Raw genomic sequence first — 20,985 nt, forward strand, 5'->3', positions numbered from 1 at the left:
TATTTATTTTTCAGGTAAAATTTTTAGCTGTCATGTTATTTTGGTCTTTAACCTGTCCTCAAAATTATACATATGAACAATGCACCAGATACATATTTAGAGAGACAGCCAACTTATCATTCTATTGCCTAAAACTAAACTTTCCATCTGTGCAGATATCCATGGTAAATTAATTTTGTGTACAACACGGCTGGCTGGGTACTTTTCCTTCTGTCCTCTGGGATCTAGTTAAGAAAGAAGTTGGAACACAAATAGGTCATTTTTAAGTTGTTCAGCAAGATCTTCCAAAATTTTACCTGAGCAACATTTTTAGGAGTCCGTTTGACAATGTCTATTACAATTTTTAAGTGCACAAACTCTTTGGCTCAGCGATTCCACTGAAAGGATTTATCTTACCAATATACTCTTATCAGAAAAACACTACCATACAAGGATGTTCACTGCAGCAAAAAATGAATAACAAATATCCACCACTAGAGCAATATATATGTACACACACACACAATGACAACATATCTATGTAATCACATGCTATGCAGCTATCAGAAAGGATAGTCATAAATGCTAATACAGAACTAACTCTAAGATAAAGTATCAACAAGAACAGTATAAACCAGACACTGCCACTAAAAGAAAAAACATATATGCGTACATACACATGTATTAGAAAATAGCACTAAGAAAATACATTTTAAAATGCTATAATATTGTTTCTAGAGAGAAAAGCTAGTATTCAGGGAAGGAAAGAGGATTACTTGTAACCTGTATTTTTTTTTGTAGTGTTTGAATTTTTCAAAATGTGCTTGCTACTCTAAAAAGAAAAAAAAAACCTATAAAAAATGTTTACCAGGACTTCTGGCCAAGATGGAGGCGTAGGTAGACACACTGTGCCTCCTCACACAACCAAAAGGAAAACAACAAATTTAAAAACAGAAAACAACCAGAACTGACAGAAAATCGAATTATATGGAAGTCTGACAATCAAGGAGTTAAAGAAGAAACATTCATCCAGACTGGAAGGAGGGGAGGAGATGGGCAGCTGGGTAGAGAGGACACGAGGCAAAACAGCAGCTGGAGGACCGGGGCAGGCAAGGTGGACTGGGTGGTCCCACATTCAATGCAGATAAACCAGGAGGAGCAACTGGGGATCCAGACAGACCATGCAATCCAGGATTCCAGTGAGCAGAAATAAAGACTCAAAGCTTCTGACTGGAAACACCTGTGGGGATTGAGGTGGGAGCAGGAGAAACTCCCAGCCTCACAGGAGAGTTCATTGGAGAGACCCACAGGGGCCTAGCACATACACAAACCCACCCCCCCTGCGAATCAGCACCAGAAGGGCCCAATTTGATTGTGGGTAGTGGGGGAAGTGATTGAAAAATGGCAGAGAGTGGAGCAAGCAACACTGTTCCCTCTCGGACCCCTCCCCCACATACAGCATCATAAGGAAGCGACCTGGGTTGCCCCGCCCTGGGAACACCTAAAGCTTCGCTCCTTACTGCATAACAGGTGCAATGAGACAAAAAAAAAGAGGCCCAAATGAAAGAACACATCAAAGCTCCAGAAAAAATACAACTAAGTAATGAAGAGATAGCCAACCTATCTGATGCAGAGTTCAAAACACTGGTATTCAGGATGCTCACAGAACTGATTGAGCTCGGTCGCAAAATGAAGGAACAAAGAAAGACTACCCAAAGTGAAATAAAGCAAAATATAAAGGGAACCAACAGTGACGGGAAGGAAACCAGGACTCAAATCAATGGTGTGGACCAGAAGGAAGAAACAAACATCCAACCAGAACAGAATGAAGAAACAAGAATTCAAAAATATGAGGAGAGGCTTAGGAACCTCAGGACATCTTGAAACGTTCCAACAACCGAATTATAGGGGTGCCAGAAGGAGAAAAGGGAGAGCAACAAATTGAAAACTTATTTGAACAAATAATGAAGGAGAACTTCCCTAATCTGGCAAAGAAAATAGACTTCCAGGAAGTCCAGGAAGCTCAGAGAGTCCCAAAGAAGCTGGACCCAAGGAGGAACACACCAAGGCACATCATAATTACATCACCCAAGATTAAAGAGGAGGAGAGAATCTTAGAAGCAGCATTCATTTAGAAATAAAAGCTATCATTTAGAATGGAAGGGCAGATAAAGTGCTTCTCAGATAAGGTCAAGTTAAAGGAGTTCATCATCACCAAGCCCTTATTATATGAAATGTTAAAGGGACTTATCTAAGAAAAGGAAGATCAAAAATATGAATAGTAAAATGACAACAAACTCACAGTTATTAACAACCGAACCTAAAAAACCCAAAAATAAACTAAGCAAACAACTAGAATAGGAACAGAATCACAGAAATGGAGATTACATGGAGGGTTATCAGGAGAGTGGAAAGGGGAGGGAGGGGGAAAAAGTACAGAGAATAAGGAGCATAAATGGTAGGTAGAAAATAGGGGGAGGTTAAGAATAGTATAGGAAATGTAGAAGCCAAAGAACTTATATGAACAACCCATGGACATGAACTAAAGGTGGGGGGGGATAAGGGTGGGAGGGGGTGTGCACGGCAGAGGGGAATAAAAGAAGGAAAATGGGACAACTGTAATAGCATAATCAATAAAATATATTTTTTAAAAATGTTGATCAGAAAAGCATTATACATACATCTTTATTGGCCAAAACAATATCCAGTGTTGACTTGGCCACCATGGGAGAATGTTTGCCATTTTGTGGATTTATATAGTTAAAGAGGTCTTCCATCACATCTAAAAAAAAAAAAAGAGAGAAAGAAAAGAAAAAGGTCAAAACCACTTAACAGCTAATTCACTATTTGGGTAACAGTTTAAAACTCTTTCTAAAACCATTTTTTTCATCCCACCTTACCTCAGTACTTAGCATAGAAAGTGCTCAATAAACATATACATGCTGAATAAATAGATAATGCCTCACTTAAGAAAACAAGCTTCCACTTCCGGCCAAGATGGAGGCATAGGTAGACACACTGTGCCTCCTCACCCAACCAAAGGACAGACAACAATTTAAAAACAAAAAACAACCAGAACTGACAGAAAATCGAACTGTATGGAAGTCCAACAACCAAGGAGTTAAAGAAGAAACATTCACCCAGACTGGAAAGAGGGTAGGAGACGGGCAGGTGGGCAGAGAGGACTCCCCCCAAGGCAGCGGTGGATGGCAGACCCTGAGAGGTGGTGGATTGTGGAGCAGGGTGGGCAAAGCTGCAGCTAGCAGGCGACGCAGCAGCTGGAGGACCCGGTGACAGACCGCACAACCCAGAGTTCCAGCGTGGGGAAATAAAGCCTCAAACCACTGACTGAAAACACCTGTGGTGGTTGAGGCAGCATCGGAGAAACTCCCCGCCTCACAGAAGAGTTCACTGGAGAGACCCACAGGGGCCTAGAGCGTGCACAAACCCACTCGGGAAGCAGCACCAGAAGGGTCCAATTTGATTGTGGGTAGCGGAGGGAGTGACTCAAAACCGGCAGAGAGTGGAGCAAGCGCCATTGCTCCCTCTGGGCCCCTCCCCCACATGCCGTGTCACAGCGCAGCAACCAGCATTACCCCGCCCACGTGACCACCTAAGGCTCCACCCCTTTATGTAACAGGTGCACCGAGACAAAAAACATGGCCCAAATGACAGAACAGATCAAAGCTCCTGAAAAAATACAACTAAGCAATGAAGAGATAGCCAACCTATCAGATGCACAGTTCAAAACACTGGTATTCAGGATGCTCACAGAACTGGATAAATTTGGTCACAAATTAGATGAAAAAATGAAGGCTATGCTAAGAGAAAGAGAGGAAAATGTACAGGGAGCCAATAGTGATGCGAAGGAAACTGGGACTCAAATCAACGGTGTGGACCAGAAGGAAGAAACAAACATCCAACCAGAACAGAATGAAGAAACAAGAATTCAAAAATATGAGGAGAGGCTTAGGAACCTCAGGACATCTTGAAACGTTCCAACATCCAAATTACAGGGGTACCAGAAGGAGAAGAGGAACAGCAACAAATTGAAAACTTATTTGAACAAATAATGAAGGAGAACTTCCCTAATCTGGCAAAGGAAATAGACTTCCAGGAAGTCCAGGGAGCTCAGAGAGTCCCAAAGAAGCTGGACCCAAGGAGGAACACATCAAGGCACATCATAATTACATCACCCAAGATTAAAGATAAGGAGAGAATCTTAGAAGCAGCAAGAGAAAAGTTACCTACAAAGGAGTTCCCATAAGACTGTCGGCTGATTTCTCAAAAGAAACCTTACAGGCAAGAAGGGGCTAGAAAGAAGTATTCCAAGTCATGAAAGGGAAGGACCTACATCCAAGATTACTGTATCCAGCAAAGTTTTTATTTAGAATGGAAGGGCAGATAAAGTGCTTCTGAGATAAGGTCAACTTAAAGGAGTTCATCATCACCAAGCCCTTAAATATGAAATGTTAAAGGGACTGATCTAAGAAAAAGAAGATCAAAAATATGAACAGGAAAAATGACAGCAAACTCACAGTTATTAACAACCATACCTAAAACAAAAACAAAAGCAAACTAAGCTAACAACTAGAATAGGAACAGAACCACAGAAATGGAGATCACATGGAGAGTTATCAACAGGGGAGTGGGAGAGGGAGAGAGGGGGAAAAGGTACAGAGAATAAGTAGCATAAGTGGTAGGTAGAAAATAGACAGGGGGAGGTTAAGAATAGTATAGGAAATGTAGAAGCCAAGGAATTTGTATGTATGACCCATGGACATGAACTATAGCGGGGGAATGTGGGAGGGAGTGGGTATGCAGGATGGACTGGAGTGAAGGGGGGAAATGGGACAACTGTAATAGCATAATCAATAATATATTTTTTTAAAAAAGAAAAAGAAAAAAGAACAAGCTTCCAGAATTGGAGTGAACACGGGTTCTTTAAAAAAAAGATTCCCAGGTGATTGATAACCCAACCCCATTGAGAATTATTGGTTGAAAATAAAGAAAAGCAGAAATGATAATCTCTTGTCAATACTTTTATCCTAACAAATAAATTTTCAATTTGAGATTCAGAATCTGTCTTCCCAAGCACTTCACATCTATAAATGCACATTTAGTAAGTCCTCTCATTTGCATTTCTTTACGACATCATAGCAGTTATTGACTCTGCACTTATGTATAATACTTACACACACACATAAATTGCTGGCTTTTTAATTGGAATGGACTTGTATCTATAGATGAATTTTGGGAGAACTGATATCTTTACAATAAATCTACTAAGTACAGAAATATAATGTTTGAGGCCCCACATAATAGATCTGGAATCAAGAGCTAAACATTTCTGTCATAGTCTAACATCTGACTTTTTATATAACAAGTTATTTAACCTTCCCTTGCTCACATTCCCAGAGATATAAAACGGCAGCAACAGAATGAAGTATTTGCTAATGGTGACAAAGGTTAACTGTAACATTTTGCTTAACACAGAACTTGTCAATATATATTACACATTTTTCCAATCACATCACTACCAACTACCTAAAGATGGGCTTTAAAAAAATGGCATACATGTGAGAGAAGAAAAAAATCCACTGACCTTTCCATTCAGCAAGTGAGCAGCATGAAGAATTAGGAAGTTATAGCCCCCCCTCTGCCACCAACTTGCACATTTTGCTTTTTTAAAACAAGATGTAACCTTTTTTTGACATTCAAAGTTTCATTCTACTACCCTTATAAATTTTCTAAGAATTTTAAATTATTTCTAATTTTTCCTCTAGACTCACCACTGAATACTTTCTTTGTTTCTTTGTGCAAGTTAGAGACAGCAATCCTTGCTGCCAGAATGGCATAGTCAGGGTGCTTGGTAGTCAAGGTTGCAGCTGTTTCAGCAGCCAAAGTATCCAGTTCCACAGTAGTGACCCCACTGTATAAGCCTTGGATTACTTTCATGGTGATCTGAGCCTACAAAAATAAAATCAGGAATTACTTAAGCTTTCCCAAAAAACGATACCAAAAACCTTGAGATGGCAATGAGGAAAACAATCAAATTTATACCAAAATAAAGCAATCAACTTCCTTTTCTAAATAATTATCTTTTAGAATGGCTGACAGTGGGAAACCTCATAACGAGGATTCATAAACCAACAGAACTGCCAGAAAATGCATACTACATACACGATGAAGAGGTATCACTAAAAATAATAAATTTTAAAATATCTACATATAGATATTTTATAGTTAATAAAGATGAACAGTTTCACAGGGAAATAGCTAAAAACAGACCAATGATTCTGTATTTCCCCATCTTTTATTCCACTTCTCCCTATATGATGGGGGATTCAGCTACATATTTACCCATTTCCTCCCAAATCTACCTAAGGACAAGTACAGAAAAGCAAATTAATCAAACTTTAATCATTCCAATTAAAAATGAAGGTATAAATTAGGGTTGAGGCTGAGTCACCAAATAATTTAATGACCACTCTTTCTTTAGAGCTTCAGAAATTACAAAGTATTTCAACTCTCATAATCTCTGACATGTCACAATCACCTTAGGAGACAGATATTATTACTACCACCATTTTACATGAGGAACCTGAAGCTCAGGGTACTCTATCTTGCTTCCCAAGATTACTAAGACTTCTGGCTTCATGTCCTGTTCAACCTCGCTTCATTTCACTGTTTTCAAGACCATATTATGAAAGGTTCCCCTTTTAAAGATTTTTATTTATTGGTTTTGTAGACAGGGGAAGGGAGGGAGAAAGAGAGGGAGAGAGGTATCGATGGGAGAGAGAAACATCAATCGGTTGCCTCCCATACGCACCCGGACTAGGGACCAAACCCACAATCCAGGCCATGTGTCCTGAACTGGAATCAAACGGGTGACCTTTCGCTTTGCAGGACAACACCCAACCAACTAAACCATTCCAGTCTGGACAAAAGGTTCCCCTTTTAAAAATACACAATGCACAAGTTATTACCATACGTTTTTAAGAAGAACAAATACTAAGTTGCATATATGTGTTTACTGAATTTTTTTAAAAAGCTTAATCCAACAGAAAATGAATGTACTGCCCAGTTGACCAAAACATGCCCCCTTCAAAAAAAGTGTGTATAATTACAATTTACGATCTGTTCTAACTATATTTTGCCTAAGACCAAGTTGTGCTCCTGATCACTTTCTTCTCAGATCTGGCACACAAATTATATTCAGTAAGAGAGTAGTGAAGTCTTCTAAATAGTTTCTGATGCTACATGGCAAGTAATCAGAATTCAGGATAAAATAACATCTGTGTGCTGTGCCAGATATAATAACATACAGACTTTTCCAGTTGAACCTACCCTAGAAAGCATGAGTCTGCTACAGCAGCACCCTTGTACTGTGAAATGTAGCATTGCATGAGGCAACAGATTATCTTAAAGTCAAGAAACCTTGGTTCTTCTCAATACACTCCCACTAACTTGTCTAAATTGCTCCCCTCTCTCTCTTGATCTTTCTTATCTACAAAATAAGGAAGATGAAGTAGGATGATCTCTCAAGTTCATTCCAACTCTAACATTCTATTATTCTAATTATTGTCTAGAATTCCTAAATGTAAAAGAGAATTTATAATAAGGATATTTTAAAGTTGTATACAATTATTTTCTTTTGAGAATTTTGGTAAATTCACTGTCAAGTATCTAATTACTTATGTGCCAAACATTGTGGATATCACAAGAATAAGATACAGCCCGCCCTCAATTCTAGAAAAGGACAGAGATATGTCATTAATTTCCATATTATGTGGAAATTAATGTTATGAGGCCAGCACAAGTGCTAGAGAAGTACAGATAAAGTACCTAAATAATGCTGGGGCAACATGGGTGGGTTTGGAAAAAAGGTTCTTAAATACTCCATTTTAGGAAGATGATTTTGGAAGCCATGATGAAGATGCATTTGAAGAGGGCAAGATTATAGGAAGACCGGGAGAATACTTTAGAGACCAATACAGGCAGCAGTCTAGAGAAGGGGTGGAGGAGTTATAGAAGATAAGGAGAGAAGCAGAGTGACTTGCTTATGAATAGTTTGCTCTCTTTAATTTAAATGTTGTCTATGAAATCTACTTTGTATTACTTAAATGTATTTTTTCTACATAGATAACAAAAAAGCAAATTTCAAACCAGTTTCTATCCAAATGACCGCAATTCCAGAACAAGCTTTACTATAGGCTTTTTCTCTTATGAATAAAACAATTTACTCAAGGAAGTCTCGTAACATAAAATGTCAATGTCAAGTTTTCCTTTTTGCTCACTTTTTAGTTCTCTGAAAAGTCAGAATTCACAGGCTAGAGCCAAAATTTAGGGAAAAAATTCTATGCAACGAATTCATTTTATATTCAAGGCCATAAGCAGAATACCAAACCAAAATATATATCAAGTGAGAGAAAGGCCAGAGATAAGAGACAAGTAAAAAGAACACATGAAGCAAGGAACACAAGACAGAAATCATTTACTTACAGGGTCAACAAAGTCCATGTTGAGTCCATAACAAAGTTTCTGGATTCGAGATGTTATTTTGTCGAACATGACCCGCTCTTGGCGGCCATCTGAACAATCAAACCATACAATTCATGTTAGCACTTATTAAGATAGCAATGTCAAAGAATCAAATGTAATCAACACATGAACTTTGTACTGCCCAATACAAAAGGCTATTTCAATGGAAAAGATTCAGACCCCCCAGTAGATTCATCAAGATATTATTTTTGTATCTTCAAAAAATAGAGATTTTATTCTTAAAGTCTTCATTTCCCTCACATTATAAATCAGATGAATTTTTACAATAACTTCCCAAATGATGTTTCTCCCCTTGCCCCATATGGCAGCCAGAATTACTCTTTAAAACTTAAATCAAAATCATCATTACCCTGTCCAAATTGCCAATAGTGGCTGATCATTGCATTCAGTATCAAGGCAAAAATTTTTCCAATAGTCCATAGATTCCCTTATCCACAAGAGATACATTCCAAGACCCCCAGTGAATGCCTGAAACCACATATATTACTGAACCCTATACATATTATGTTTTTTCCTCTACATACATACCTTTCTCCTTAATCAACTTCTTTAACTGTGTGGGAAATGGGGCAGCAGTCTGTTCATCAGCAAATGTAGCCTTTTCAGTAATTTTTACATTTTTCAGTCAAACCTATTCTTGAATCTGTGTAACCATCCATTAATTGCAGTAAATGTCTTGGTGCCACTTGTTTCACAGGATTCCTCACTGAAATATTCATATAGACTCGATGATTTCTGATCAGCAACATGCTGACATCAATCGGAACATGTTCTTTGTTGTTTTCCATCCACAAATGAAATGCCTTTTCCTTCGTAACTAAGCACTTATATGCATTGTTAATGTAACTTTTACAATCTCAGGTTCCACAACAAAACATGGATTTTTTTCCTTCTCCAATTTCACATATAGAAGGTTCATTCTTACCATAGATCTTGGCAACCTCAGTAGATGTTTTTCTAAGTCGAGAACTTGCACACTTAAAGGAAGCACTTTATAGCTTCCCTTTGGCACATCTGACTCACTAGCATCAATTCTCTTGTGCTTCAGAACCATTAAGTAAAATAAAGGTTTCATGAACACATGGATACCTCAACAGGCGATCTGATAAGAGACAGCTAAGTAGCGCTCACAGACAGCATGGATATGCCGGATAAAGAGATGATTCACATCTCCAATGAGATGGAGCCAGATGGCGCAAGATTTCAACAGCTACTCATAACAGCTCACAATTTAGAACTTATGGTTTATTTTTCATTTCTGGAATTTTCCATTTAATATTTCTGGATCATAGTTGACTGCAGGCAACTGAAACCACAGAAAGTGAAACCACGAATAAGGGGGGATACTGTGTTTATTTATTGTGATTCTCCCCACCAACCCACAAGAATGTAACTTCCAAAAGAAAAAAATGTTTGCATGTTTTATTTATACCTTATCTTATTTTACTTGCGCATGTTCCCCAGTACCCATACCAAGGAGTAAGACCTAGCACACAGGAGGTACTCAATATTTTACTGACTACTAAATGATTTATAAACCTATCTCCATTCCAATACCTTCATGATAAAGTTGGCTTAGATAATCTCCAAGGGTAATTACTGATTTTGAGTTTATTACACATAAAGAAGTACTTCTTTCCATTTGTAATTCAAGTCAATCTTCCTGAGGCAGCTTCTTAGTTTTAATATTTTGAGGATATGGAAACAAACACATGTAGGCCTTATCTATTTGGTCTTTTTATGATTCTGAACTTAGATCATATTCCTCTTTGTCCTTTCCAACAAAAAGTCTTATTATTCTGAGTTCAACTTCAAATAGTAGTTCACCCAACCTCTATTTACTCTTACCAGGAATACCCAACCACTAAATAGCTTTAACCTTAGGCAACCGATGTAACATAATTAGTCTGTAAATCTAAAAATAAAAGGCCAAAGTGCGAGGCAATAGGCATTTATTTGAAATCCAAGAGTAGCTATTCTGGAAAGCACTGGTTCAGGCACAAACCCAAATAGTCTTCCCATTAGGAGGTGAAGGCAAAAGGTATTTATGACAAAGGGGATGGGGACAATTACATAAATAGAAGGAAGGAATTTCTATAGGTACAGATAAGCTAACATAATGATGCTAATTTTAAAGAATGTTTTCAACTTTCAGTCCAGTAGTTGCTTTCTTGTTATTTTTGCTAATAGTTGTTTGGGATACAATGTTGCTTTAGGTCCAGTCCAAAGGTTATTCTGCCCAGTTTTCACATTCCAAAGGTTTGAAGAGTAAGACAAGCAAGGCACTTCCCCTGGGATGGCAGTTCCAACTCCATTTTAAATTGGCTCCATATACATTATTTTCACATTTCCCCCTTTTGATCAATATCTTTCCTTGAGAGCATCATCAAAAACAGATAGCAATGTCAAAAACCAGAAAACGATATCAAAAATAGAAAGCAACATTGGTCAGTTAAAATTATTGCTGGTCCCTCATCACCTGGAAGATTCATTTCCAGTTTGTCATGTCCCACGTAGGAGGGAAAGAGATTTTCTTTTTTTTTTTTAGGAGCCTTAGGCCACATTTGAATAACAACAGTATCAAAACAGAGGAAGACTTTACTGTCATGTTTAAGGGCAAACATCTTCTGCAGTTCTTGAGGTTTCTCCTATGAAGTCTCATAGACCTTAGTGATCATCTCAAAATGCCAAGTGACCATTATTAGAGTGCTTGCTGTCTTTATAACATCAAGCTGTGCAAAACAAAGTTTTATAACAGTAAAAATCCCTGTAATAGCAAACAAAATGCTAAGTGTAATTTGCAGAATAGATCTGAAATGGGGCAATACCTGAGGTGAGTCAGATGAAGATATTAAAGAATCATGAGGTGTCGGTGGGCCCTGTATTTAATCATTGGTTTGTGCCTAGACTACATGTAGTTCTATCTTTATTTCACCAGAGGTGTTTTATTCTAAATACAACAAAAGATATTAACAACAGTACAAACCCCACCTTGTTAAGCTAGAATATGGTCAAGAGCAATTCTATTGTCTAAGATTTAACTGTACAAGGGAACTTAAAGATTTTTCCTGTTTTGGCAGTAGCCCAAGCAATTTCCTCTCAGATTGTTGAAAACTGTCCAATGATGTATTTATTTATTGTAATGCCTGCCCAATGAAAAATTATTTTTTCTAGATCCAGTACCTTTACTGAGGTAGACATCACCAGGTATTAAACATCCTCAACTATGTGTGTAACCAGTTGCACGTTTTGACCTGTGATGTAGGTTTAAAGATGATGCCCAATGTTGAGTTATCTTCCTAGACAGAAATTAAGGCAAAAGGAAGTATTATAGTTAGCACTTGGCCTCTCATATTATTTGTGAGATAAGAAGAAAGTGAAAGAAAGGAACTATAGGAAAAAAGGGAAAATTTGTGAGGTGGCAAAGAGCCGAAGTAAAGGAACTGAAGAAAAAAAGGGAAAATGAAGATGGAGATTATATAGGCCTGGTCCAGTATCTTGCGTTAGTAGTCCACTACAGATGTCTGCTTCATTTCCTAGTAATTTTAAATTTCAAATCCTGTTGGTTGAGCAGTACAATTAGGTATAAGAGCTTTCTTTAAAAGGAAAACATGCATCCAAGATCTTTGAAAGCAGAAACATGTCTACCTACTCATCGCTGTAACCTCAGTGCCCAGCACAGTATCCACACAGATTTGTAAAATAATACAGTGAGCTGTAAAGGAGATGAGGGATGGAGGGAAAGGAAGGGGAAAGGAGAAAGAATCTGGAATAGAAGATAGATTATCAGGGTGCAAATGGATGCTTTAGATTTAGCTTAGGTGGTGTTATTTTACAAATTTTTGTTTCAGTTTTATGTATATACATACATACATATGCATGTGTACTAAGTCATTATGTAGAATGTTATTTTTGCCACAAGCTACAATCCAAAGTTTTGAAAACACTAACAATACTGCTAAATTCCAAAACACACTTTACAACTCAATCAACTTCATTGCATTAATTCCAGTGGTTCTCAACTTTCATTTTTTAACCTGACCTCCTTAGGCAATAGGATACTCTCCCACAAGGAAAATAGCTCAAGATAGCAGTTGAGAAAAAAGCATCTACTATTCCATTCACATGGGTTATTCCTATGTCCCTAACAACCCTAAGATCTCTGAAGATGGAAATGCCTCTCCCTCTTATGTTTCCCTCATAGTGCTTAGCAAGACATTAGCACATTCAGTAAGTACTTAAAGGTTGATTACCAGTTGTCCTCCTGAATAATTATACTAAAATTAACAAAAACTACTACTACACTGACATACCAAAAATAAAAAGGGGGAACAAACCCTAAGCACATAAAAACTTAAAAATAAAATAAACAAATCTAAGTATAATTTTGTATATTAACAAGCCTTGCTGAATGCTACACTGACAGATTCTGATAAACCATCTGAATCACATTATGTTCTCTGAAGAAATAATATAATCCCTGCCTTTTAGAACTTGTATAGATAGTACTTTTTACAATATTTGAAAGTGAACCCCCAAGTTTAAAAATTCAATACAAAGGTGTTACCTACTCTGGTAACCTACATTCATGTTTTCAATTCATCTCTGTTACAGATTTATCATAAGGGCATCCTCATCCTTCCATATCTTTTTCTACGGGCCAAAAAAACTTGATGCACATCTCTGAATCACAGGGCTTAACCAATAAAAGTGCACTATGTATTTTGGTCTTTGGTCTCATCAGCTAAAATGGGAGACTAGGGAAATTCAGAAAATGTTCTCAAGATACTAAAGACAGGATGAAGGGCCAACCACTGTCCACCTCTTCATCTCTTGCCTATAGTTAAACCACCTGGCCACAACTAAATCAACTTCCTGTCTACCCTCAGCACTTACTATATCCTATATGTAAACATAATTATTCTCATTCATTCTTTGAGCATTTATTCATGGCAGGTCCAGTGCTAAGTGTGGGCATAAAGTCCCATCTTTGAAACTGAGCCTAGTGGATAAAACAAACATCCAGTCAGCCCATTAGTATTTAGTAAGTGCCTACAATTGTGAAGTAACTTTATTGCTTTAACATAGACAAGTCGATTCAATTTAAAACTTGTTCCTACCTGTCTCACACGAACGGTTCTCTGTTAAAAGTACGTTCTGCTCCTGTTTTCCCCTAACCTCATTAAGCCCTCTCTCTCCCTGTCTCTCCTCCTTTTACAAAGCCAAGCAAAAGGCGGGCACACACGAGGCACCCCACACGTCCAACGGGAAGTAACTGTGGAGGAAGAACACGAGTGCCCGGCTGTCCCGGAGCCCCATCTGGTCAGAGCCTTCCTCCCCGCCACTCCCCGCCCCCAGTCTCATTCAGTATCACTTCCCATCACGGGGAAGGGCTGGTAGTCACTGTCCCAAACTCCTCTGGGACTGACTGCTCCCGGGACAAACGGCAACCCGCATCCTAAAAAGGGAAAACTCCAGGGAGCTGTCGGGGTGTGAGATCCGGTTTTTTGACCTGCACCCCCACCTCACCCCACACGAAAGACCTACTGTGCCATCAGCCAGTCACCACCGAACCTCTCTCTGCATTTCAGTTTCTTCATCTGCTAAGGGGGCCTGAGAACCCTACCTCAGGGGCTCGTGGTGAGGAAAAAAGTACTGCCTGGAAAGCGCTGAGCGCACACGGGAACTACTCGGGAAAGGTGAAGGGGTCACTCTTTTGACATTCAGCAGGATGGCAAAGCTAAGGGGGCGCAGAATGAAGATCGGAGCGGGCGGTGGGGGGAGAGGGACTGAGGGAAGCCCGTAGGCCAGGCAAGGCTGACAAGGCGGGAAGCCGCGGCGGGCAGGGCGGGAAGCGGCGAGGGGCGGGCGGGCGCTGCTAACTGCTCCGGCGGCGGCAGCTGCGTCCCCTTACCCGCTCCCCACTACCCCACCGTCCCCTTCCTGGCCTCACCTCGCTTGATCACATGCATCGCAGCTAGTGGCTGAGGCGGCACGGAATCGAAACGGGTTTGCAGCGCTGACGCGCCGGCAGGATCTAGAAGGTTGGTGGAGTGCGAACGGTCGAACTCTAGGGGCTGTTCAGGTGCAGGGAGTTGAGTTGGACCACGGAGCACTTTCCTCCGCAGAGCAAAGGCGAGACAATCCGAATCTCCTTCCCGCTCCCGCCACCCGCGACGCAAACGCGACGCGACGTAGCTCGACTGACGTTACTCGACGCCGCCAGCGCCCCGGCCGGGTGGGCAGTACAAGCATAGCAGAAAGTCAGGCTCGCCCTTTAATCTCCATGATAAACGTAGGCGGGACTCCGGGAACCACGCCTCTCCCACCCCAGCAGGGGCGAGACCGGTGGTAAAGCTGCTCTGAGGCCGCCATATTAAGTATGGGCAGGGCCCCGCTGACCGCACTTCTCACACAGTGCATTAGGTGGACTCGCTTAGAGAGAACGCTGATCTCTCCCGCCGCCATGTTGAGTATTGGCAAAGCCGAGCCTGGGACGGAACAAAGTACGCTGTGTGAGCCAAGCCCCGCCACTCCCCTCTCGGCAATGCGTCCTTGCTGGGGTTAGAATGGTTCGAGTAGTTTTGAAATAACTATTAAAAACCAACCGTCCAAAATACTTTTTCTAGTCTTGACTACTGTGCCATTAAGATAACACAAGACTGCCGTCCGATGTGGGCTTGTGGCCTGGAATCCATAGCCAGAGGCTGCCGGGAGTCCCAGGGTTCTTGTGACAGAAGAAAGCCTAGCACTTAAGTCTGATTGGGAGAAAAGTCTTGCTAGGCCAAAGGCGTTTGGATTTTATCCTGACGGAAGTGGGAACCCTGTAAGGGTTTTGAGAAGGGCAGGATCAAGACCCATTTGCTTTTAGATTTCATCAGTGGATGGTGGCAGAGACAGGGGCAGCAAGAACGCCTTGTGTAGGCATGGCGTGGTGACTGAATATGGAGAATAAGAGTAGATGATATAATATACAAAGCTGATGTAGAAGCTTGTGATTTGGGCTACACGAACTAAATTTTATGAAACTTCATGTGGCACCCCCTCCCTAAAAGCTTTCATGATTTTTCTTTCTAAGGAAAAAATAGGTTTTTTTATTTATAGTCTTATAGTAAAGGGAGAAGCCTTAACTTGCAAGATAATTCTTTGGCAGTATGTATTCTCCAGATGCCAATCTCCCTGCAATTTTTTCATGTGAAAATACTATTTTATTTTTTATCCTTCAATTAGTTTACATTCAATACTTTTTGTATTAGTTTCAAGTGTATAGCATTGTGGTTAGACAATCATATATTTTTCAAAGTGTTCACCCCTATATTGCCACCTGGCAGCGTACATAGTCATTACAATATTATTGACTATATTTCCTATGTTGTACTTTACATTCCCATGACTATTTTGTAAATACCAATTTGTACTGCTTAATCCCTTCGCTTTTTTTACCCAGTCCCCCCACATTCCTTCCTTCTGCAAGCATCTGTTATCTGCATCAATGAGTCTTTTTCTGCTTTGTTTATATTGTTCTCTCAATTCCACATATAGGTGAAATCATATGGTATTTGTTTTTCTATGACCAACTTACTTCACTTAGCATAATACCCCCTATGTCCATCCATGCTATTGCAAATTGTAAGATTTCTTTCTTTTATATGATTGAATAATATTCCATGGTATATATGTACAACTATTTTTTATCCATTTGTCTATGATGGACACTTGGATTGCTTTCTTATCTTGGCTATTGTAAATAACACTTCAATGAACATAGAGATGCATGTATTCTTTTGAATTAGCATTTGGGTTTCTTCGGACGTATACCCAGAAGTGGAATCTCAGGGTCATAAGACAGTTCCATTTTTAATTTTTTAAGAACCCTCCATACTGTTTTCCACAATGGCTGCACCAGTCTGCATTCCCACCAACAGTGTATAAGGGTTCCCTTCCCTCTACATCCTCACCAACACTTGTTGTTTGTTGACCTGTAACATAATTCTAAAAGTCATTGGTCATAGGTGAAGCTAAAGGATAGGTAGGGCCAAGATGGTCCATAGAGGGGATTGCCAGATTTAGCAAATAAAAAAATAGTATGTTCCAAATATTGCATGGGACATAATTATACTAAAAACATTATTATTTATCTGACACTCAAATTTAACTGGGCATCCTGTCTTTCACCTGGTAACCCTACCCAGAGAGCCTTTGGGTATGTGTATTAAGAGTTTCATTTTACCTTGGCAGAGCAGAAATAGTCTCTTCTTCATCCTGTGTGCTATGCCACAAAGAGCACAGAGAACACAATGAGAGTCAAAGCCAGCAGAGGTTAAAATCTCCTACATGCTTTATTGGACTTCAAAGAGTCTTATGAAATAACACAGAAAAACCCATGTGAGGGTGTCCAAGGGGGTACAAGGCAGTCTGCAGCCTAGCCCCCTCCTAAGACCAGCCCTAGGGGCCCCTATGCCAGGCCAAAAATAGGATCCCAGAATAAAGGCATGTCAGGGAGTGGGACAGAGGGGAAAATACCTTTACAGCCATAGCAAAAACAGGTAAGGGAGAGAGTTGTCTGGAGGGTGGGAAGGGTGGGGGGAAGTGGTCACATAGCCACCTTCACCTACACCTTCTTCTTTAACCACACCCTTCCCTAAATTGGCTGTGTCCTTTCTGAGCCTCTAGCCCAGGGTGTGCAGTAACATGAAAATGGGGTCTGACAAAGGGGGTATGTGGTGCAGGCACTTGGGAGATTCAGGAGATTTCTTTTTTCAATTTTAAACTGTCTTTTGGTTCAAATGCAACAATATCCTGCCCAACAGCTCCAGGGCCCATTAGAGCCCTGTATCATGGCTAAGACTCATATGGCCAGAGGAGCCAATTGTCCTGAGCACCAGGATTACCGATGCTTAGGGAGCATTTGGGCAGCACCTCTTGTAGACAAACCCTCCTGCAGTGAGGGAGAGTAGGGATATGAGAGGCAGGTGTGGGTGAGAAGAAACAAAAGGTGACTGCGTTGTAGCCCCCAACTCTGGCATCTACTCATCCTCGAACTAAGAGAAGTATATATCTATCCTTAGCCTGGCCTCTCTTCAAAACTCTCTAGTGACTTGTTCTTTGGGAATTGGTTTCACTTCCTGGAGACCTAAGTGAGCTCCAGGCTGAGGTTTCCTCTGGCCCACCACACTCCCAAAAAACAAACCTCAAAATTAGGCCTTAGGACCCAGTTTGGAGCAAAGAGAACCATCGTAGGTGGGGTGAAATAAATCTGAGGCACAAGTGTCAGAAGTTACTCCTCCTATCTTCCCCCCTAGCTGCTAGGGGAACTTGGGGAGTGGTGCGAGGAAGGAACCTGAAAGCAGGAGACAGAGAAAAACAAGAAACCAAACCTCAAAACTGGGACAGCAGAGACAGAAGCTGGACCTCAGAGGTGGAGCTGGTAGCTGAGGGGACAGCAACTAAGACATGCACTGAAGTGGAGAGGGAGCAATAGCAGCAGCCCATGGTTGGGAGGGAGGCAGGGCAGGCAGGCCATGGTGGTCAGTTAATAAATAATGTTGAAGGACCCAAGGGGGAGGGGGGCAGGTATCTACAGTGCCCAGGCCCCTGAGCCAACCCTTCCCATGCCCTACTATAGGGGCCAGTTATCTTAGAAGGCAGAGAAGGGGAGGCAGAAGACCAAGGAAGGACAAGCTGTCCTGCCACTGCCACCCTCATCCTGCCTACTTCTTAAGAGGCTTCTTAAAGATTTTGAGGGGAAACTTCTTCCGGCCTGGGCTGGAGTCTGCCTCCTCGCCAATGGAGCTATTATCCTCCTCAGCCATGGCCTTCTTGCCAGCTAGGTGGGGAATGCGTGTATTTCGACTGGCCTGCAGAGCCCGGCTGTCCCCAGCTGGAGATGGTGTGTCTGGCTCTGGGGAACTGGGGCTGTGAGAATGGGAAGAATCCAGAGGTGGAGAGCCACCAGGTGGGGGTGAGGGGCTCAGCTCCATCAGGCTGTGGGCCTTGTCCAGCCCATGGTTCAGCGCCAGTAGTGCCTTCTTGGCCACGGCAGGGCTGTCGGGCAGTTTCTCCACCGCAGACCCTGGGTGGACCCCCTCAATCAGCCGGTGGCTGCCGTTGGAGGTCATGGCATTGAGAGCCTCATCTGCAGCACGAACCATCTGAGGAGGCTTGGGGGCCATACGTTGGCGGTCACTCATGTGGAGGGAGGACTCCGAATCGGAATGGGTCAAATCCCTGAAAGACAGGGCAGAGAGGAAGGAAGGAATACATACAGGACGGGGGTCGGGGGACAGGGGAAAAGTTGAAGAGGAGAGACAGAAAACATGAAAAGACAGGAAAGGGTATGAAAATGAGGGGAAAGAGAGGGGCAGGAGATAAAATAGGATGAACAGGCATGCAGGAAAGAGAGAGGAAACAGAAGGAAGATGAGTAGATCAACAGTACAGGATCAGAGAGGAGGCAGGAACAGGGAATGCGGATAAATTAGAGAAGAGACAGGGAGAAGAGAATAAAATTGGGGAAGAAGAAAGGCAACAAGAGAAGCAGGATCAAGGGGAGGAAAAAACGAAAGGGAAGAGTGATAGGGAAAAAAGAGACAGATAAGAAGCAAAAACAAATGTCATTATACCATCATCTGTTGGACAGAGAGCTTTCTAATGCCTGGGCCCACCCCTCATGAATGGCCTGGCCCTAAACTAGCAGCCATAGGCTTTAATTGAGGCATCCTCCTCAATAACATCTCTGCTTTCCCATAGCTGGCTAGATTTCTTATGACTCAACCCTAAGCTAATACAGAACCCACATCTTGCTCTGAGTCACCATTTTTCATGCCTTCCTCCCCCACTTGCTCCTGTCACACCCTAAGACACATCCAGTCTGGGCCAGGTCCCCCAAAAAACAGGACACATGCAGTAAGTGGGCCTGACCCAGGCTGGGGAGGAGATGGTTAGAACAGCCTTGCAAACAATCTCTCACCCACCCCAAAGGCCAGGATGCTGCCTCTTCCAACCCTCTCACAGGTTTCAAAGGGGGTCAAGAGAAGTGTTTCAAAGTTCAAACCAAAGTCGGTTGGCAGCAGGAAGGGTGTTGTCTTTTTCAAAGCTCTGCTGATAGGGAGAATGGAAGGAGGTGCAGAAAGACAGGATGTTGGCCTTTAAGGACCAGTGGTTCAAAAGAGCTGCACGCTAGAAATCGTAAGGTGTGATTCAATTTCCAGCTCTGCCTGAGGTTTAAACAAATCATCTAACCTTTCAGGTCCTCAATTCAGGCCAAATGAAGATAATACCAATTCAGTTATCTTTGCAAGACTGTTTGGAGGATCGAATATGTTGGCAAAGCACTTAGAATAAAGCACTTAGATGAGTTCAGGCAAAGCTGAAAGACTCATATGTGGGCCTAGTCACGAGAGGCTTCTTTGCAAGGCTGACTTATGGGGTCATGGCACTGCACATAGGACATGCACATACAGGGGCTAGTCCAGAAAGTCAAGACCCTTTTAGGAGCTAGCATGAACCTAAGAAGGCCATGAACCAATTCTGGATGCCACCCCTCCTGCCTCTACAGAGCAAAGGGTTCATATGGTGGGGGAGTCCCCTGCCCATCCCTTAACCTTCCTTCTTCTTTCCCAGAGGCCTGAGAACCCACGGCAGAGGCAGAGGAGAGGGCCAGGGAAATACTTAAACATCCAAGTCAGGAAGCTGAAGGGAAAGTGTCTGGAGTGGGAGAAGAGAGCACCACAGGACCTGGAGAGGAGCCTTGTGGGTCAAAAATTAGGTAGGGCTCCAGGCCTCTAAAATTGGCAAAAGCGGGAGGTTGGCTCAGAGCTATTATACAGGAATGGGTAAAAATAGGTTTATAGTTGTTAGTATGTGAAACACTTAATTTATTCTTGTATTATTATTAATTATTGTATTATTTTTCATACTGTAAAGCTACTTCCCACCCACCCCCCTGGTAGGTTCAATTTTTAGTAGGAAACAATTAACTAAGTAGCCACCTCATAAGTCAGTACCTTCCTAGAAACAAGGGATAGCAGAAAACAATTCCAGCTCCAATTCCCATTCTACAAATACTGTTTCAGCCACATACACTAGTGTTTACCAATATTTGGTTTCATAATATCCAATGCTGTCCTTGCTTCTATCTAAATGTGCCCTTGTTTCTCTAAGCCCTAAGATGACACTCTCCATATCCTGCCTTTGCACACACATATGAACTACCACCGAGCATGGTGCCAAGGAAGTTCTGAGGAGCAATTACACTGGGAAAGAGACCCTCTAGGCTGAGGGGGTGAGGATCCTAGGAGCCTACCTTTCTAATGCCAAGGAAGAGAGGTCCAAGGGCTAGGGCCCTCCCAGAAAGTCCTATTTGGTTGTGTTTCCCATCTTTCTATGCTTTCCTCATCGACTAAGAGCTGGGACTCCCAAAGCAAGATAAGAACCTGGGAGG

At 41.6% G+C, this 20,985-nt stretch overlaps 2 protein-coding genes across 6 annotated transcripts in view; both read right to left on the reverse strand.

The window, feature by feature from the left end:
- RRM1 (ribonucleotide reductase catalytic subunit M1) overlaps positions 1–14,870 on the reverse strand; it is a 43,522-nt gene extending 28,652 nt beyond the window's left edge. The window contains exons 1-5 of one of the 2 annotated variants that reach the window (XM_045181984.3): positions 14,498–14,870; positions 9,073–9,250; positions 8,485–8,573; positions 5,772–5,949; positions 2,661–2,761 (exon numbers count right to left, since the gene is read on the reverse strand). In XM_045181984.3, coding sequence (XP_045037919.1) covers positions 2,661–2,761; positions 5,772–5,949; positions 8,485–8,553 — 348 coding nt within the window. In that variant the 5' untranslated portion in view covers positions 8,554–8,573; positions 9,073–9,250; positions 14,498–14,870. The remainder of the gene's footprint in view (positions 1–2,660; positions 2,762–5,771; positions 5,950–8,484; positions 8,574–9,072; positions 9,251–14,497) is intronic. The other variant, XM_024572686.4, reaches the window with a different exon arrangement.
- Positions 14,871–16,859: 1,989 nt separating this feature from the next.
- The window catches only part of STIM1 (stromal interaction molecule 1), a 177,711-nt gene continuing 173,585 nt past the window's right edge, over positions 16,860–20,985 (reverse strand). For all 4 annotated transcript variants that reach the window (XM_024572645.4, XM_045182005.3, XM_024572644.4 and 1 more), the window contains one exon: positions 16,860–18,771. In XM_024572645.4, the coding sequence (XP_024428413.2) occupies positions 18,255–18,771 (517 nt within the window). In that variant the 3' untranslated portion in view covers positions 16,860–18,254. The remainder of the gene's footprint in view (positions 18,772–20,985) is intronic.

Source organism: Desmodus rotundus, chromosome 5 (genome assembly GCF_022682495.2).
Source record: "Desmodus rotundus isolate HL8 chromosome 5, HLdesRot8A.1, whole genome shotgun sequence".
NCBI lineage: Eukaryota > Metazoa > Chordata > Mammalia > Chiroptera > Phyllostomidae > Desmodus > Desmodus rotundus.